General features: G+C 33.3%; 1 protein-coding gene across 1 annotated transcript in view; it reads right to left on the bottom strand.

The window, feature by feature from the left end:
* The window catches only part of LOC112044928 (putative inorganic phosphate cotransporter), a 74,483-nt gene extending 60,977 nt beyond the window's left edge, over positions 1-13,506 (bottom strand). The window contains exon 1 of the mRNA XM_024080942.2: positions 13,191-13,506. Coding sequence (XP_023936710.1) covers positions 13,191-13,266 — 76 coding nt within the window. The 5' untranslated portion in view covers positions 13,267-13,506. The remainder of the gene's footprint in view (positions 1-13,190) is intronic.
* Positions 13,507-15,311: the final 1,805 nt, after the last annotated feature.

The following is a 15,311-nucleotide window of genomic DNA, read 5'->3' as shown; positions in this document are numbered from 1 at the left end:
TGCGTTCTACGGACACAATCATAATATTAACGGTTCTGTGCGAATTTGCTTTGCGAATCATAATAATTAGCGAGAAAAGGAAAAGTATCAAAATACTTAGACCTAGCTCACGAAATTACCGCCCTGTGGAATGTTGAGTCAACTATTGTTGTTCCGATAGTTGTTTCAGTCAATGGTCATAGCAATGGGGATGACGACTAGGTTTGAATATATTGATTTTTATGATACATTCGGGTAAATAGGGTCAATGTTAACTAATTTATACATAAAAGGCAAAGATTGTCTGGATATTTGCAAAATAAATGAGATTATAAACAAAATCTATTAAAAATCTTTTATCGAAATTAGATGAAAATTCACACAGGTTGAGCTTCCTTACATTAAATGTGATTTTTCAAATAATGTACTATTAACATGAACGCACAAATAACAAAGATATTAGTAATTTTGTTTGAACGCACATACAAATCTAACGATCATTATATTACCTACGATGTCATTAGTTCGTGCCATTTTGTATGGGGTGTTTTTCAGGTATCCGCGGCAGCGCCGCAAATCTGACCCTTTAAATCCCTGTAGCTCCGAAAGTAATGATCGCAGATACCCTGTTCCTTTTACTAAATTACTTTACTATTAGCATACTCTTAATTTATATACAATTTAAAAAACTGCCATCATTCCTATTCAAGGGTCGATACACAAGTGATTCTTGAGACGGCGCGTATAGTGAGGAGGTTCCTCACTCTGGAGCCCTGACCGTCGGTTGCTTGGGCACTCAAATGTCCCGCAGCGGGAGGGTTGATTTTTTTTATAAATTTTTAATATTATATTTTATTAAAATTAATGTTAAAAATTAAAAAAAATTACAAATATATAAAGGAGAGAAAAAAAATAAAGCGAAAGATTTTTTCATTTTTTAGGGTTCCGAACATACGTAGTACAAAAACCCTACCCTTATTAAATATCATATCTGTTAAATATTTTGCCAATTTTTTATCTGTTAAATATTTTGCCAATTCATATCTGTTAAATATTTTGCCAAATTAAAAAACTTTCCTCTCCAATTTAAAAAACTCCTAGACTTTCCAAAGGATTTTTATTAATTACTCACTAGCTGTACTTACTGTACGTAAGTACTACGTACTTACTGTACGTAAGTACTACGTACTTTTTAAATGTAAGTACTTACATGAGTGCTTTTTTTACTAAATATTTTATTCTCAATTGTTTTGTCATGACTTATATTGTAATATTTCATACTATGTTCCGGTATATACATTTTACATAAGTAAAAATAACTTGGTCGACGATATCTCGACCAGAGCGCGCGAGAGTTTTTTTGCAATGCGTCAGCATATAAATCAAATTTTAGTCTTAATAAATAATAATTAAAATAAATTTTATAATATTAATTATATCGGACATATACATACCAGTTGCGTAAGTGCTATTGTGTTTTTTTAAGATTTACGAAAATTTGGATTTTCTCACGTATAATTTAGGTAGATAATATATCAAATACACATAGATTACGTTTGTATTTACAAATAGATGACGCATATATAGAATATTTATATCATTTACTTATTTACTTTTCAAAAATGCCTATAAAACACAAATTACAATACGAAACGCTAATAAAATTCATAAATAAAAAAATAATACCGATTGCCTAAGGGTTCATTTACACGAGCAGCACGTTGCCAAGTTTTCGAAGCGTTTGCGATCGTAGAAAGAGAATCGACATGCCACTTGGCTACAGGGGCATGTCTGGCTGGTGGGAGACTTCGGCCGTGGCTAGTTACCACCCCACCGACAAAGACTTACCGCCAAGCGATTTAGCGTTCCGGAAACCGAAAGGGGTGTGGATTTTCATCCTCGTCCTAATAAGTTAGCCCGCTTCCATCATCATGTACCATCAGATGAGATTGTAGTTAAGGGCTCACTTGTTATGAAAAACATACATACGAGTACATACAAGATAAGAGCAAAAACATTCTTGTTCTTGCAGTCGGGAAAAAAAATCAAGCCTTCCCGTTGCGAGGCTTTGTATGCTTAAACTAGGGCTCCAGAGTGACTAACTAACCTAACCGACTAACCGACTTCAAAAAGGAGGAGGTTCTCAATTCAGTCGGTATTTTTTTTTAATATGCCATATATTAAGTAAGTTGGCCGCCTTGTTTTACCTACGAGTAGGTATATCATATAAGGGTATTGACTTTTTGAAACGCTCTCGTCACACGCCATTAAGTTCGTGACCTCTGGCCATTTTATTTATGATTAGCTGGTATCAACCTTAATAATCAAGAACTGAAACTTGAAAGACAACTAAAACCTAAATAATATTAGTTTTTAGTAAAAGACGCCCCGGAATTCGATAAAACCACAGAACCATCAGAACCACATCAAAGCTTTTAATTTCAAAGATCTTACTAGATAAAGAACAAAATAGACTTTACCTTGTGTATTTCTCAGCTCACTTAATTCCTTCACAAGTTGAAATTGCGAAATGGGTTCTTTTGTGGATAGCTGTGTAACTTTTTTTGCGTGCGTGCGTGAATATGTGCGTTTGTGTGTGTGTGCGTGTGTGCCATCGTAGCTTTTGAAATGGATGAACTGATTTCGATTCGGTTTCATTAATTTGCAAGCATAAGTAAATAGTTTTCTTTGAGCCACATATTGCAACACTATTTAAACTTTTTTGTTATGATAGAAAGAATTGCTGGCATAAAAGTCTGGCAAGCCAGTACATAAGTAAATAGTTTTCTTTGAATCACATATTGCAACACTATTTAAGCTTTTTTGTTATGATAGAATAGATATTTGTGGCATAAATGTATGTTCTTTTAGTTAGTTAAAATCACGACGTTGAGGATTTTTTCAAAATTGTTAATCTTAACTCATTCTCGTCTCGAGTTATGTCGTGGTGCACATTTTCGGCCAAATGATGAGGATTCACTTAATCATAGTAGATTGTTATCCTTGTATAACAAAACTAAAATAAAGCCCCCTGAAAAAACCCCTTATATACGAGGTATTTTTACCGCTAAATAGAAACCGAGTTTATAATGGGTTTAGCCCCGCATGTTACACTATACTTTTCACTTAAAATTATTTTTGCAGACGCAGTTCGCAACTCAATAAAAATCAATTTAAAAAAATTACGCATTCCACAGACAACAACGCTGCATTTTGTTTCAATTTCAATTTTTTATCAAACAATCAGGGCCTTACATAATATTATGTACTCGTACCCACCTTGATGATTCTATTTACGAATAAAACTTGGTTTTATAGAGATTTTAGTATGACTAAACTATTTATGACTTATAAAACAAACAGACAATAATAAAAAAAAAAAATACTTTAGCCCCAGGCTGGAATGCTCGTTTAGCCCCGCTGTGAATTGGTAATATGACAGTGTTTTTGAGCAATAGAGTAGTACAAAAATATTTTTATTTAATGATCTCGTACCGTAGGTATAGCATTTTTCAATCAGTGACCATTCTTACATTTAGCGATCTTTTATGCAATATTCAATTAAACACGAACGAAGTAATGGACGAATACCATCAAACCGGTGGTATCAGGCTACGTGAAAACTATTTCTTGTTACTCACAAACGGATGGCCGAACTAGCGATTACTAAGGTTTATTGTACGCTTGTAATGGAGACGCTTAACGATTTCGTCAGCTAATCACTGATTGTCTTCCATGTACTTAATATACTAGTACGTCACCATCAATATATTTGAGAAACAACCGAAAATGAGCACTGGTTATAGCTTGAAGGCTGTGCCTCAGAAAATATGCAGGGTTGATGCATTTTTGACCTATGATTACGTAAAAAAAATCACAGAAAGTAGCAGATAAAACATAAATATTTATTGCAAAAAAGCCCCACTGGTTTTTAGTTCTGTATAGACTTATATAGGTAGGTTATATTTTTCCAGGTTGCTTCAAATACATATTCAAACATGTCGAAAGATACAATTATGGTTTTAAGTTACTAAATATATATACATATATTTAAATAGACTAGAAGTAATATATGAATTAAGGTCTCGGAACAATACCAAAATCGAGTTATTTTTAGATTAGATCTTATTAGTTTATTTAACATGAATGTTGATCACAAGACACCCTTATTATTTGTGCACATTGCACATAGTGAATATAATATATAGTATAGATTTATGTCTTTGTTTGTGCACATGTGACTCTGTTTTGTCAAAGTTAAGGCAACGATCACGTCATACACGGCACCTGAGTCATTATTATTTCACATACGTCATTATTTGTTGTGCAGATATTTAGGTTGGCATTCTACCGTTACGTTGTATGCATAGAAATGCTATTTACTTTATGAGTAACATTGAAATACAGGCGTTAAGTGACGGCACTTTTTCATTGCATTGCATTGAATACTATATTGAATTATTTTATTTTCTCGCATTCGTAGTGAAAAGTATAGTGTAAAACGCGGGGCTAAACCCGCGTTATGAACTCGGTTTTGAAAAATACCTCGTATATGTTTTAGCCCCTTCTATAGCAATCTACTATTTACTCTTACCTAGATAATGAAGCCCCTTGGAGAGAAATCGCAAGGACATAACACGTAACAAGAGATTTTCAGTTAAGAGTGAATCTATACTAATATTATAAAGAGGTAACTTTTGTGAGTTTGTGAAGTTTTGGTGGTTAATGTATGGATCTTCAGAACCGATTTTAAAAATTCTTTTACCAATAGAAATACTTCGTTTGTGATTGGTTTTCTATACTATAATAATGTTGTTATTATAGGATCATAATACAACACGTAAATTTAAGCAATAAGATTGATTGCGGTGGAGTTGCGTGAGGATTGAGATCCTTAAAAGGCCGTGGAGGTCAGAATGATATGGCAATCGTGGAAAATTTTGTTTATTACAAAATAAATAATACAACAAACAATAACAATGCATCGCGCATTGCAATTGAGGTTTGATGAACAAGGGTAAACAAAATTAAATAATTCCTTGCAGCATTGAAGTAGGTTCATCATTATCAACTCATATTCGGCTCACAGCTGAGCTCGAGTCTTCTCGAGAATTAAAAATCACGTGTCTCAAACGGTGAAGGAAAACATTGTGAGGAAACCTGCATACCAGGGAATTTTCTTAATTCTCTGCGTGTGTGAAGTCTGCCAATCCGCATTGGGTCAGCGTGCGGGACTATTGGCCTAACCCCTCTCATTCTGATAGGAGACTCGAGCTCAGCAGTTAGCCGAATATGGGTTGAAAATGATGATGATGATTGTAGAAGGCATTTTCTATTATGTAGGTACAATTTGTACGTATATAGTGCCTACCCTACTTAAAAACCTTGCGCACGCCACTACCTGTAGGGTTGGTTTCAAGCTCCATAACACACGTGCCAGTCTTAATCAAATTGAGAAATTGAAATCCTTGACATGCATTTTCATATATTGAAAAACAAACCAATATTTCGAGCTCCGGCGATATTACGTAAAAATCAATTGTTATCGAATCAATCGTTATTTGTTAATAACTTCGATAAACTCATTACTTATAATTGAATTTCACAAGACGACTGGATACGTGGCAACGAAATTGATCTTATTAGGTGACAACAAACCTATCATGTACCTACTTAATTACTTAAAAAATAAAGTGCGTACGTACTTCAGTTTAGCAACCAGTTAAAATAAAATACCTTGCTATTAATACGTTTAAGTATTATAATTAGTTTCACTAAAATGTATCTCTATCTTCTAAAATGTATAAATTATAAGTAGATTTTATTATTATTTTGTTGCATATTAAAAGTAACCATTTTGGAATTATTTTGGTAAAAAATGGTTTTGTGCTTTGTGATGTGAAAATCAAGTCAAAATCGACATTCCTCGTAATATATGGGACAAGAAAAACTAAATATCAAACGTTTTATACTTTGTCCATGTAGGACAATAGGGGATCTGGATCCTTGAAGTTCTATACTGACTACCTACCGTACTTTATCTATGATAGGAAAATGGGCTGACAAGATTTCATAAAAGGAGGTATGTCTGACTGTCGCAAGCTCTCGTATTTTTTAGGCAAGACATATAGTTTGTCAGACGTGGTCTCTTATAATCAGATCTAATACATATCATAAAAAATAGGTTATTGGGATTTTTCTTACAATAAAAATCTTAATAGCTTGTTGGGAAGTTGGCGGTGCTGATACCAGTGCCTCGGAGAGCACGTAAAGCCGTCTTTCCTGCGCCTGATCTTTCACCAGTCGTGTCGGTCTGTCGTCCCATCGGACTATGAGAGTGAGGGAAAAGAGTGCACCTGTGTTTGCGCACACATTTGTCATTTGTCACAGCCATGATAATTATCTCCTATAGGTGACGCCGCGCGATTTTACCCGCGTGGTCCCTGTTCCCGTAGGAATACATGAATAATATATAGCCTACAGCCTTCCTCGATAAATGAGCTACCTAACAGTGAAATAATTATTCAAATCGGACTAGTAGTTCCTGAGATTAGGGCGTTCAAACAAACAAACTCTTCAGCTTTATAATATTAGGTACTCGTAGCACCTATAGATGAGATTGACCGCACGCCGTAGCCAAAAAAAAAACAATTTGGTCAGGAGCTTATATTATTATTACTTTTATTGTATGGAAAGTTATATATTATATCTATATTGTTAACAAGTACAAAGTAATGTTGAAATACGTTAGGTGAGTAGTTTTACATAACGCAACAGTAATAAACCATTATCGTATTTTATCATTCACGTTTAAAATTTATTACCTATACAGTTCTCACTGGAAATATGGTTACGAAATTCTATTGAATAATGGTTACACTATGTTCAATTATTTTTTTTATATTATATTTGATATTTCACGTCATTCTATTATAAAGATATTTGAATAGTTTCACTTTTACGTTTTAATAACTTCCCTGTTCAAATAGCAAACATAATACACATTTTAAATGAGTCACATGCGATTTATGGGACAGTTTTAAATAGATAAAAATCTATATTTTTTTTTTATTTAAAAGAGCAAGTAGGGGAACCTAATCAGAGCAATTTTTGGTCCAAAAATTATAGCGTATCTATACTACGAGTATAAAGAGGAAATATTTGTGTTTTTGTTTGAAAATCTACTGAATCAATTTGAAAATTATCTCACCAATAGAAAGCTATATTATCAGGGAGTTACGTGGGCTTTATTTTATCCCCGTATTCCCACGGGAACGGGAACTACGCGGGTGGAACCGCAAGGGTCTGCTAATAGGTAAATGTATACAAAGAGTTAGGGATAAACTATCAAATTAATCACTTAACGTAACTTAGTTATAAATATAGACAATGTCTGAAAGTTTCACGTGAGTTTTAGACATATTTCATAATAAATTAATATGAATAATTTATAATACTCATGATACTTTACACTACATTCTAAAATGTCTGAAAGTATTTAGTAATTAGTAAGAGACATAGTTAATATAGTTATCGTTACAAGCGTATAAAAATAATAATCAATATACCTACCCTTAACGAATGAAAATATTCGTAAACAAGAAAAGTGTGTAAAGTTTCAGTTAATAGTAGGTACCTACCTACACTACCAACTTACTTAGTTCATCAGTTTTTTTTTGTTATGTTTGTAATTATTTATATATAAATATTCAGTATAATAATTCTGTTTTACACTCTTTGTATGTATGGTGAATCACTTATCTATACTATATCACAGTATGTTATATCTACTGTGACTATATACTATATTATAAAGCGGAAGAGTTGGTTTGTTTGTTTGAACGCGCTAATCTCAGGAACTACTAATACTGAAAGTATTTGAAAAATTCTTTCAGTATTAGATAGCCTATTTATCGAGGAAGGCGATAGGCTATATATTATCCCAGTATTCCTATGAGGACGAGAACCACGCAGGTGATACCGTGCGGCGTCAGCTAGTAAAAAATAATTATAAGATTTTTTGCTATACATATTTACTGAGTACCTACTAGCGAACGCCCGCGACTTCGTCCGCCCTTGGACCACTATAATCCAGCCCTTACAGTGGTATCACTGTAAAAATGGAGTAACTTCTCCCGTTTTCTAAACGTTTCCCTTCACTGCTCTGCTCCTATTGATTGCAGAGTGATAAAAAGTACACTATAACCTGCCCAGGAGTATGAAGAATAATTGTACCAAGTTTCGTTAAAATCCGTCGAGTAGTTTTTGTTTCTATAAAGAATCAGTCAGACTGACAGACAGACAAACAGACAAAAATTTTACTGATTTATTTTACTGCATTTTTGGCATCAGTATCGATCACTAATCACCCCCTGATAGTTATTTTGGAAATATATTTCATGTACAGAATTGACCGCTCTACAGATTTATTTTAAGTATAGATAAATTTAGTTTGACACTATGTATATGGTGAATCATCAAAAATAGTTATGTATTGCTTCATAAATAACTTCTTGGGAGAACTTTAAAAACCATAACTATCGCTTTCATTGCCGATTGTTCTACAGTAGGTGGTACCATTATTTTTGTTTGACTCACTACTTCTATATAAACAGCTGAATCAGGTTTTCTTAGAGTGCAATTAGTAATGGTGTATTAAAAAAAGTGTACGTAACTAATTTGATACTGGAAATATATAATCATCATCAGCCTATTGTTAAATATCTAATAAGAAAAATTGTATTTGTAAATATTTTTCATCGTAACAATAGCACGTCAATTTATATTTAATTAAATTAGGTTGAATGCACTTGCACATATTTATTTTTTTCTCACCATAATCCTTATAATATATGATATATGTAGACTATATATCATATACATACAAACTTTCGCCTTTATAATATAAGTGTGAACGTATGACAGAAAACTATATCTTCAAATGAGGCTTTTATTTACTGAAAGCAATTGAGGACGCAATACGATAGAAATGTAATTTTTTTAACTGGTAATTCATATTAACGCCATCAAAGTGGCAACCTATGTATTTAGAACTTGATTAGTCTTCATGTGTCGAATTATTGACTATTCTCTATTACAGATACTATGTATGAATAATAAAGACGTAAACTGTCCTTGGCATAGCAATGCATGTCGCTAATTAGCAACGTATTATTGATATAGAGTTTAAACAGTGTAGGTGACAAAAGATGACCCTGAAAAACGCTATTTCTTTTTATGAAAGTAAGCGTTTGTTTCACGCTAATAAATAAAATATTTAAGTTATATGTTATATATCTTATTCCTAAGGGAATAAGATATATAACATATTTAAAGTCTGGGATTCTTGCCCCTACAAAAATGTGTAACTTTAAGTTTAGTTTTACAGTCCCAGATTGTTAAATTATTTCTCAATTCTGAGTTTACAGTGAGTTAATTAATTTAAAAATGTTATATCAAAAGCAATTAATCCAGACAAGAACTTCTGGTTAATTTATATAGATAATTAATTGGGCTTATCGCATATTAATTATAATGTTGTATAAAGTAGATTTATATTCCATTAACATACTGTGACAGATGACTTTATATAAACTACTCTTTTATTATCATCATCATCTCCTTTACCTTATCCCACTTAAGTGGGGTCGGCAAATAATGCCAAAATCTTCCATTCGTTTCTAATATTCGTCAATTTACTATCTACTACTTTTACACAATATTTTGTAGGTATAAACTACTCTTTAGTAGGTAAAAAAAACATGTCAATCTGCTTCACAGCAAGAAATAATCGTAACTATGCTCGTAAACCTGTCCAGTGGCATCGGAAGTGGGCAGTATTATAGTTCAGAGGTACAAAGAAACAATTGCAACGTCAATTGTCAACAATACAGCAATAAAAATGTTTACTTCTCGTTAGTCCATACTCTGCGCTTCTGTTACTATTGTTTGATATTTATTTTCAATTTTAAAAACAATACGCCATAACAGAAAACGAAGCACTTGATACAATATTTCCTTTTCAGTTCTACGTTTTATTTGTCTTGGTTTTACTTCATCTTTATGGATTTCATGTTTAATTTTTTCTTTTTTTTTTCAGTTTTAATTTGTTATTACCAGGTTTCAAAATCAGTTCAGTAGATCCAGAGATTACTAGAACCTCACAAACTTTACATCCCTTAATAAAAATAAGTAAGTATGAGTAATTGAGTTGAATGTATTTCGTATCGGCACCTGGACTTTCATATACAGTATACTTACATATGGTAAACCGCTGCTACTTACGGTATATGTATATGCTGAGCTGACACTTCTTTCTAGTACATGATCAATGGTGTCAAGTACATCAAATTGTGTGTTATGTGTGACATAATCTTCTTTTTTCTAAATATAGAATAATTTTTATAGAATAATATTTTTGAAAATGAATATTATCTATGTCGTACGTGACTAATAAGATGTTGACATAAAAAATATGTACCATTAGCATAGAAAGCGAATTAATACTTGACTTGACTACTTGAAAAAAATATGTATCAAGGCAAAACAGTAGTTATACGCGAAAACCAACAAGAGTTCTTGTACAGCCTTATCGCTTAAAATTAGTTCAAGTTTTAATTCTTCGCAGTTATTTTCTCTAACTTACCTAAGTTATGTGTTTATCGCAACTTTGTAAAACATAAGAAGAGCGGGGTCGACATGTTCGTAAATCAACACCATGGTGGTTATTGGACACGTATGATTTGACATTCAAGGCAAGATTGAATAGGCATCTTCTGGGCAAATTTATAATTGCTTTCCATCAGGTGAGACTGTAGTCAAGGAAAGAAAGAAAGAAAGAAAGAAAGATTTTATTTGACAAAACACAAAAAGGGCTAGCTTGTAAAGAATTATAAAAAATAGTTTAAAAAACTAAAAAACACTCTTTTAGCACTCACTAATAATTACAAATGAAGCGTTTTGTCCAAAAATAATACACTATGTTAGATTTAAGTCACGAGACTTCGTATTTCTGACAGCAAACCCTTTTATTTGATACCCATATCATGGATTGGATTTCAAATAGCCTGTCTGCCATCTTGGACGTCTGCCATGTTCGATTTAAGTCACGTGATTATTTTTTCGTATTTCTGACAGCAAACCCTTTCATTTTGATATCCATATCATCAGTCCGCCATCTTGGGGAGGCCGCCATATTGGATTTGTAATGACGTTTCTTAGCTAATCATGTATTGTCATCAGAACTCAGAGCGTGTGCAAAATTTCGTCCTAATCGAAGACCGGGAAGTGATTTTCTTACATACATAGATTTTCTTACATACATAGTTACAAGTGAAGCTAACAAAAGTAGAAAAACAAAGTTAAAAAAAATCACTGTAGTCAAGTCAACTTCCTAACTCCGAGGCTCCGTGCTGAGAAGCTTACTGAAAGTTTCTAAGAAGAAAAGCTCAGTATTCCATAGCCCGATCTAGGACTCGAACCCAGGGCCTCATAATTGGAAGCTATATAGGCTAACCACTAGACCACTGAGGCAGTGAGTCACGACGCACGACACTACCTCACGTTTAATGTAGCTTTACCTACAATTGTATCATTTACACAAATTCATCAAAAGAATATAATGGGTTGGATACTTATATAAACTGTTGTAGATTCTGTAGATAATATTTCAATTGTTATTATACACACGAATACTTTTTGTGACATAATAATGGTGATTATAATTATAAAGAAGCATTCCTATTTACATTTTATAGCAATTAGCATTACAATGAAGTTAGCGTTGACGATACTGCGCCTGAAATAATTTGATGTCGTTTTAGACGTGTGAACTGGATCGAAATATACATAGTAAATTATCTTTGTGTATTCTTTTGTAAGTCTGTTTACCATCTAAGACCTACGCGGCTGGACCGATTTAGATGAATTTTGGTGTGTATATATTTGCTGTGTGGTTTGAACCAACTCGTACAAACCTATAAATCGCGTTTTTACGAAAAACTTTGTCAACGTCTTTTGGATCTGCTAGCTAAATACATAAAATTGAAATGTCTGTTGGTAATTTCAAATTAACACTGAAACGTATGAAATTAAACTGTACAGAATACGTATGAATTTTTATATGTATATATCTTTGTGAATAAATAATTACGTTTCGCTATAAGTCCTTTGCCCCAGGAACAAAATATTTATTCATGACTATAGTCCATACTGCAACGTCCTTCCTTCCTTCCTTTTTATAAATGCGGACGAAATCGCGACGAGGAGACAGTAAAATCGAGTGAGTAAGCTGAGGGGTTTTTGTTGATAATCCGTTTTTTCCCCATTATATTAAGGGAAAAGACGGGTAGGTATATCAAAAAGAAATTCCATATACATATAGAGGGACATAGGGCAATAGAGAAACAACTTATTGGAACTTACATGCGTCTCTCTAGTTGAAAAAATTAAAAAATATTTTCAAATTTTTCCTATGATCAGATTTTTACTTCACGAACGAATTCTAACGTGCTACGTAGTTTTAAACGACGACAAAAGTGTTTGACAGAGCCTGTGGAGTATCGATTACATATATTACATAGTTAGCTTTTTTAGTTTTTGGACAAATAATACCTAAAATAGTATATAAGTACCTAATAAAATACGAATTTAATTTTACAGGCAAAAAATACCGGGACGATAATCCAAAATCATTATGAATATTGCAAAAAAACCTATCAAACACCTTGAATTATTATTAAATTGACAAAAAATATAGGTACGAGCAAGTACTTATAACATGAAAAAACCTCGCGTTAGCAATTTAACGTCTTGAAAAATTGATTTAATAACCGTTAAAGTAAAATTAATTATGTAGTTTGTAACTACCATGTGTTTCTTATCTTATATAATGTTTTTTATAAATTCAAAATGTTTAACTTTACCTTATAATGACAATATAAAATATATAAGAACATTTGTCTTAAAATTAAATCTTCAAATTATGGATAACCTTCCATAAGTCACAAAGATTTATGTACCCTCACGTATATTTCGGCAAGTTATTTTTAAACCTATATTTTTACAAAAAATTCCTCGGCTTCTACTGTAAATGGTTAAAATTATAACAATATATCTAAAAATAATTTGTTATAAAAAGAGTAAGAAATAAAACCTGCCCTTTATAAACCTACCCTCCTGCCTTACTCGTAAGAAATAATATAAAAACTTACGTGGGACATTGTCGTCAACATCATCCATAATCGCCAACTTGCTGGGCCGCTTATCATCATCACCCTTCAACCCCATTTTGCACAGTCCAAATAAAAAAAAAATAACAACAAATATAAAAAAAAAAACTTAACTATCACTTTATTTTTGGCACAGTTTACTATTGACCTATATTTTTAATTGGTATAGACTATAGAGCATGTAATTTTTTTTTAATAAATTATTTTTCTAGTCGTGTTGTTTATTGTTTACGCGTAAAAAGGCATGACGGTATAGCGCCACGCTCTCGCGGTAGTTTCAGTCGGACTGTCACGCAGTTACGAACTAACCTTGTTTTAAAGGCACGCGAGTTGTAGCATGCGATAGTCGTCAGGTGCTAAGATCAGTGAAATTGACGTACTCGAATGAGTACGTCGGATTTTATCCTTACACAGATGATAAAGATATGTCAATCTTATCAATCGTGGTCGGAAATCATCTGAAAATGTATTCTTAGAGTTCCGTGCCTCAAAAGGAAAATTAACGGAACGGAGCTGTGAAAACATCAAATTTCTAATTCGTTGTTTATGTCTAAAAAATGTACGTATGTAAGTATTTATGTAGTCATCGTAATGTTATTTTTAGGGTAGGATATCTGGAATCATATACGGGTAGGTACTTTCCTTTGAGCTTTAAATACCAAAATTAGCTAGTAACTTCAAATTTAGGGAAAAATTTGAAACTGTACATTTGTGGCTTTCTTTTATAGTAACGTAATCAATCATTGAACTTAAGCAAATAATATACCTACCTAATTTATACGGGACCCTCGGTCGGCGAGGCCTACTCAAACCCGCGTGGTTCCCGTTCCCGTGAGAATACGGGGATAATATATAGCCTATAGCTTTCCTCGATGAATGGGCTATCTAACACTGAAAGAATTTTTCAAATCGGACCAGTAGTTCCTGAGATTAGTGCGTTCAAACACACAAACTCATCAGCTTTATAATATTAGTAAAGATTATGGTGAGGAAAAAATAATCAATCAAAAAGTGTCAATCAACCTAATTAAATTAAATATTAATTGACGTACATTTATTACGACGAAAAATATTCACAAATACTATTTTTCTTATTAGATATTTAACAATATGCTCAACAATTAAAAAAAAACTTCAACTTCAACTCCGGATCAAAAATTAATACTAGTTCCGGATCCATACGGGGCCCTTAGTCATGCGCTGGTTCATCCAACGCGGCACGATCGTAACTCACGATGGTTTTAATTTTAAAAAAAAGCGTGTGGTCACTTCGAGTCTGAAAGTTTAACAGAACTACGAATACGACAGTTAGCACCGAAGGAACTCTCAACAGCATTTGAGACAATAATCCTAGATACGCCAATGATGATAGCCCAGTGGATATGACCTCTGCTTTCGATTCGGAGGGCGTTGGTTGATTACCCGCCCATAATCACTTGCTAAACCTGGTACATGCGTTTCTTTGATGAATTTGTTTCTTCTACTTATTTTCGGCATAAACATACATTTCGCCCGATCTTGGGTATCAGATTTACTGACTCAGTTGTCTCCTGTGAGGAGTTTGTTTTTTAACCAAAAAACAACCTCAGGAAACACTGTAGCAAGAAGTTAGCTCCACAATTTTCTTTATGTAGGAAACCATCTTGTTATTCTGATCGTTGTGGATTAGCCCAGATGGTGGGTTGTATCTAATACAAATCAGTATATCAATCAATAATTCTTGTCGGTTCTTCAATGCTAGTAGACTGAAGTGCACATCTGCCGGACCATTTTTATTACTCAGACTTTTCGTTAATTTGGAAATATACAAATACTTATCCAGATATCAATTTTTGTCTTTTCGTAATCATGTGGTGGCCCTATCTTAGGTCTTATGACACGCTTAGTAAGACCTAAGATGCTAATGGCAAGTTCGTTGATTACACTCCCATGATATGCGGGTGACGGGGGGGAAAGGGCTGCACGGGTGTGAAGTCGTACACACGGGGCAGAGTGAATGATTGCGCGGGTATGAAGTCGTGCGCGCGAGGCTTCGCCCCTGCCGGCCCGCGCGGACCATCGGGAGTGTTACGAACAAATTTTTTAAGCTAAGTTAAGTTTGGT

This window comes from Bicyclus anynana, chromosome 14 (genome assembly GCF_947172395.1).
Source record: "Bicyclus anynana chromosome 14, ilBicAnyn1.1, whole genome shotgun sequence".
NCBI lineage: Eukaryota > Metazoa > Arthropoda > Insecta > Lepidoptera > Nymphalidae > Bicyclus > Bicyclus anynana.
The sequence above is the reverse complement of the archived record's forward strand: the minus strand, read 5'-3'. Positions and strand labels throughout refer to the sequence as shown.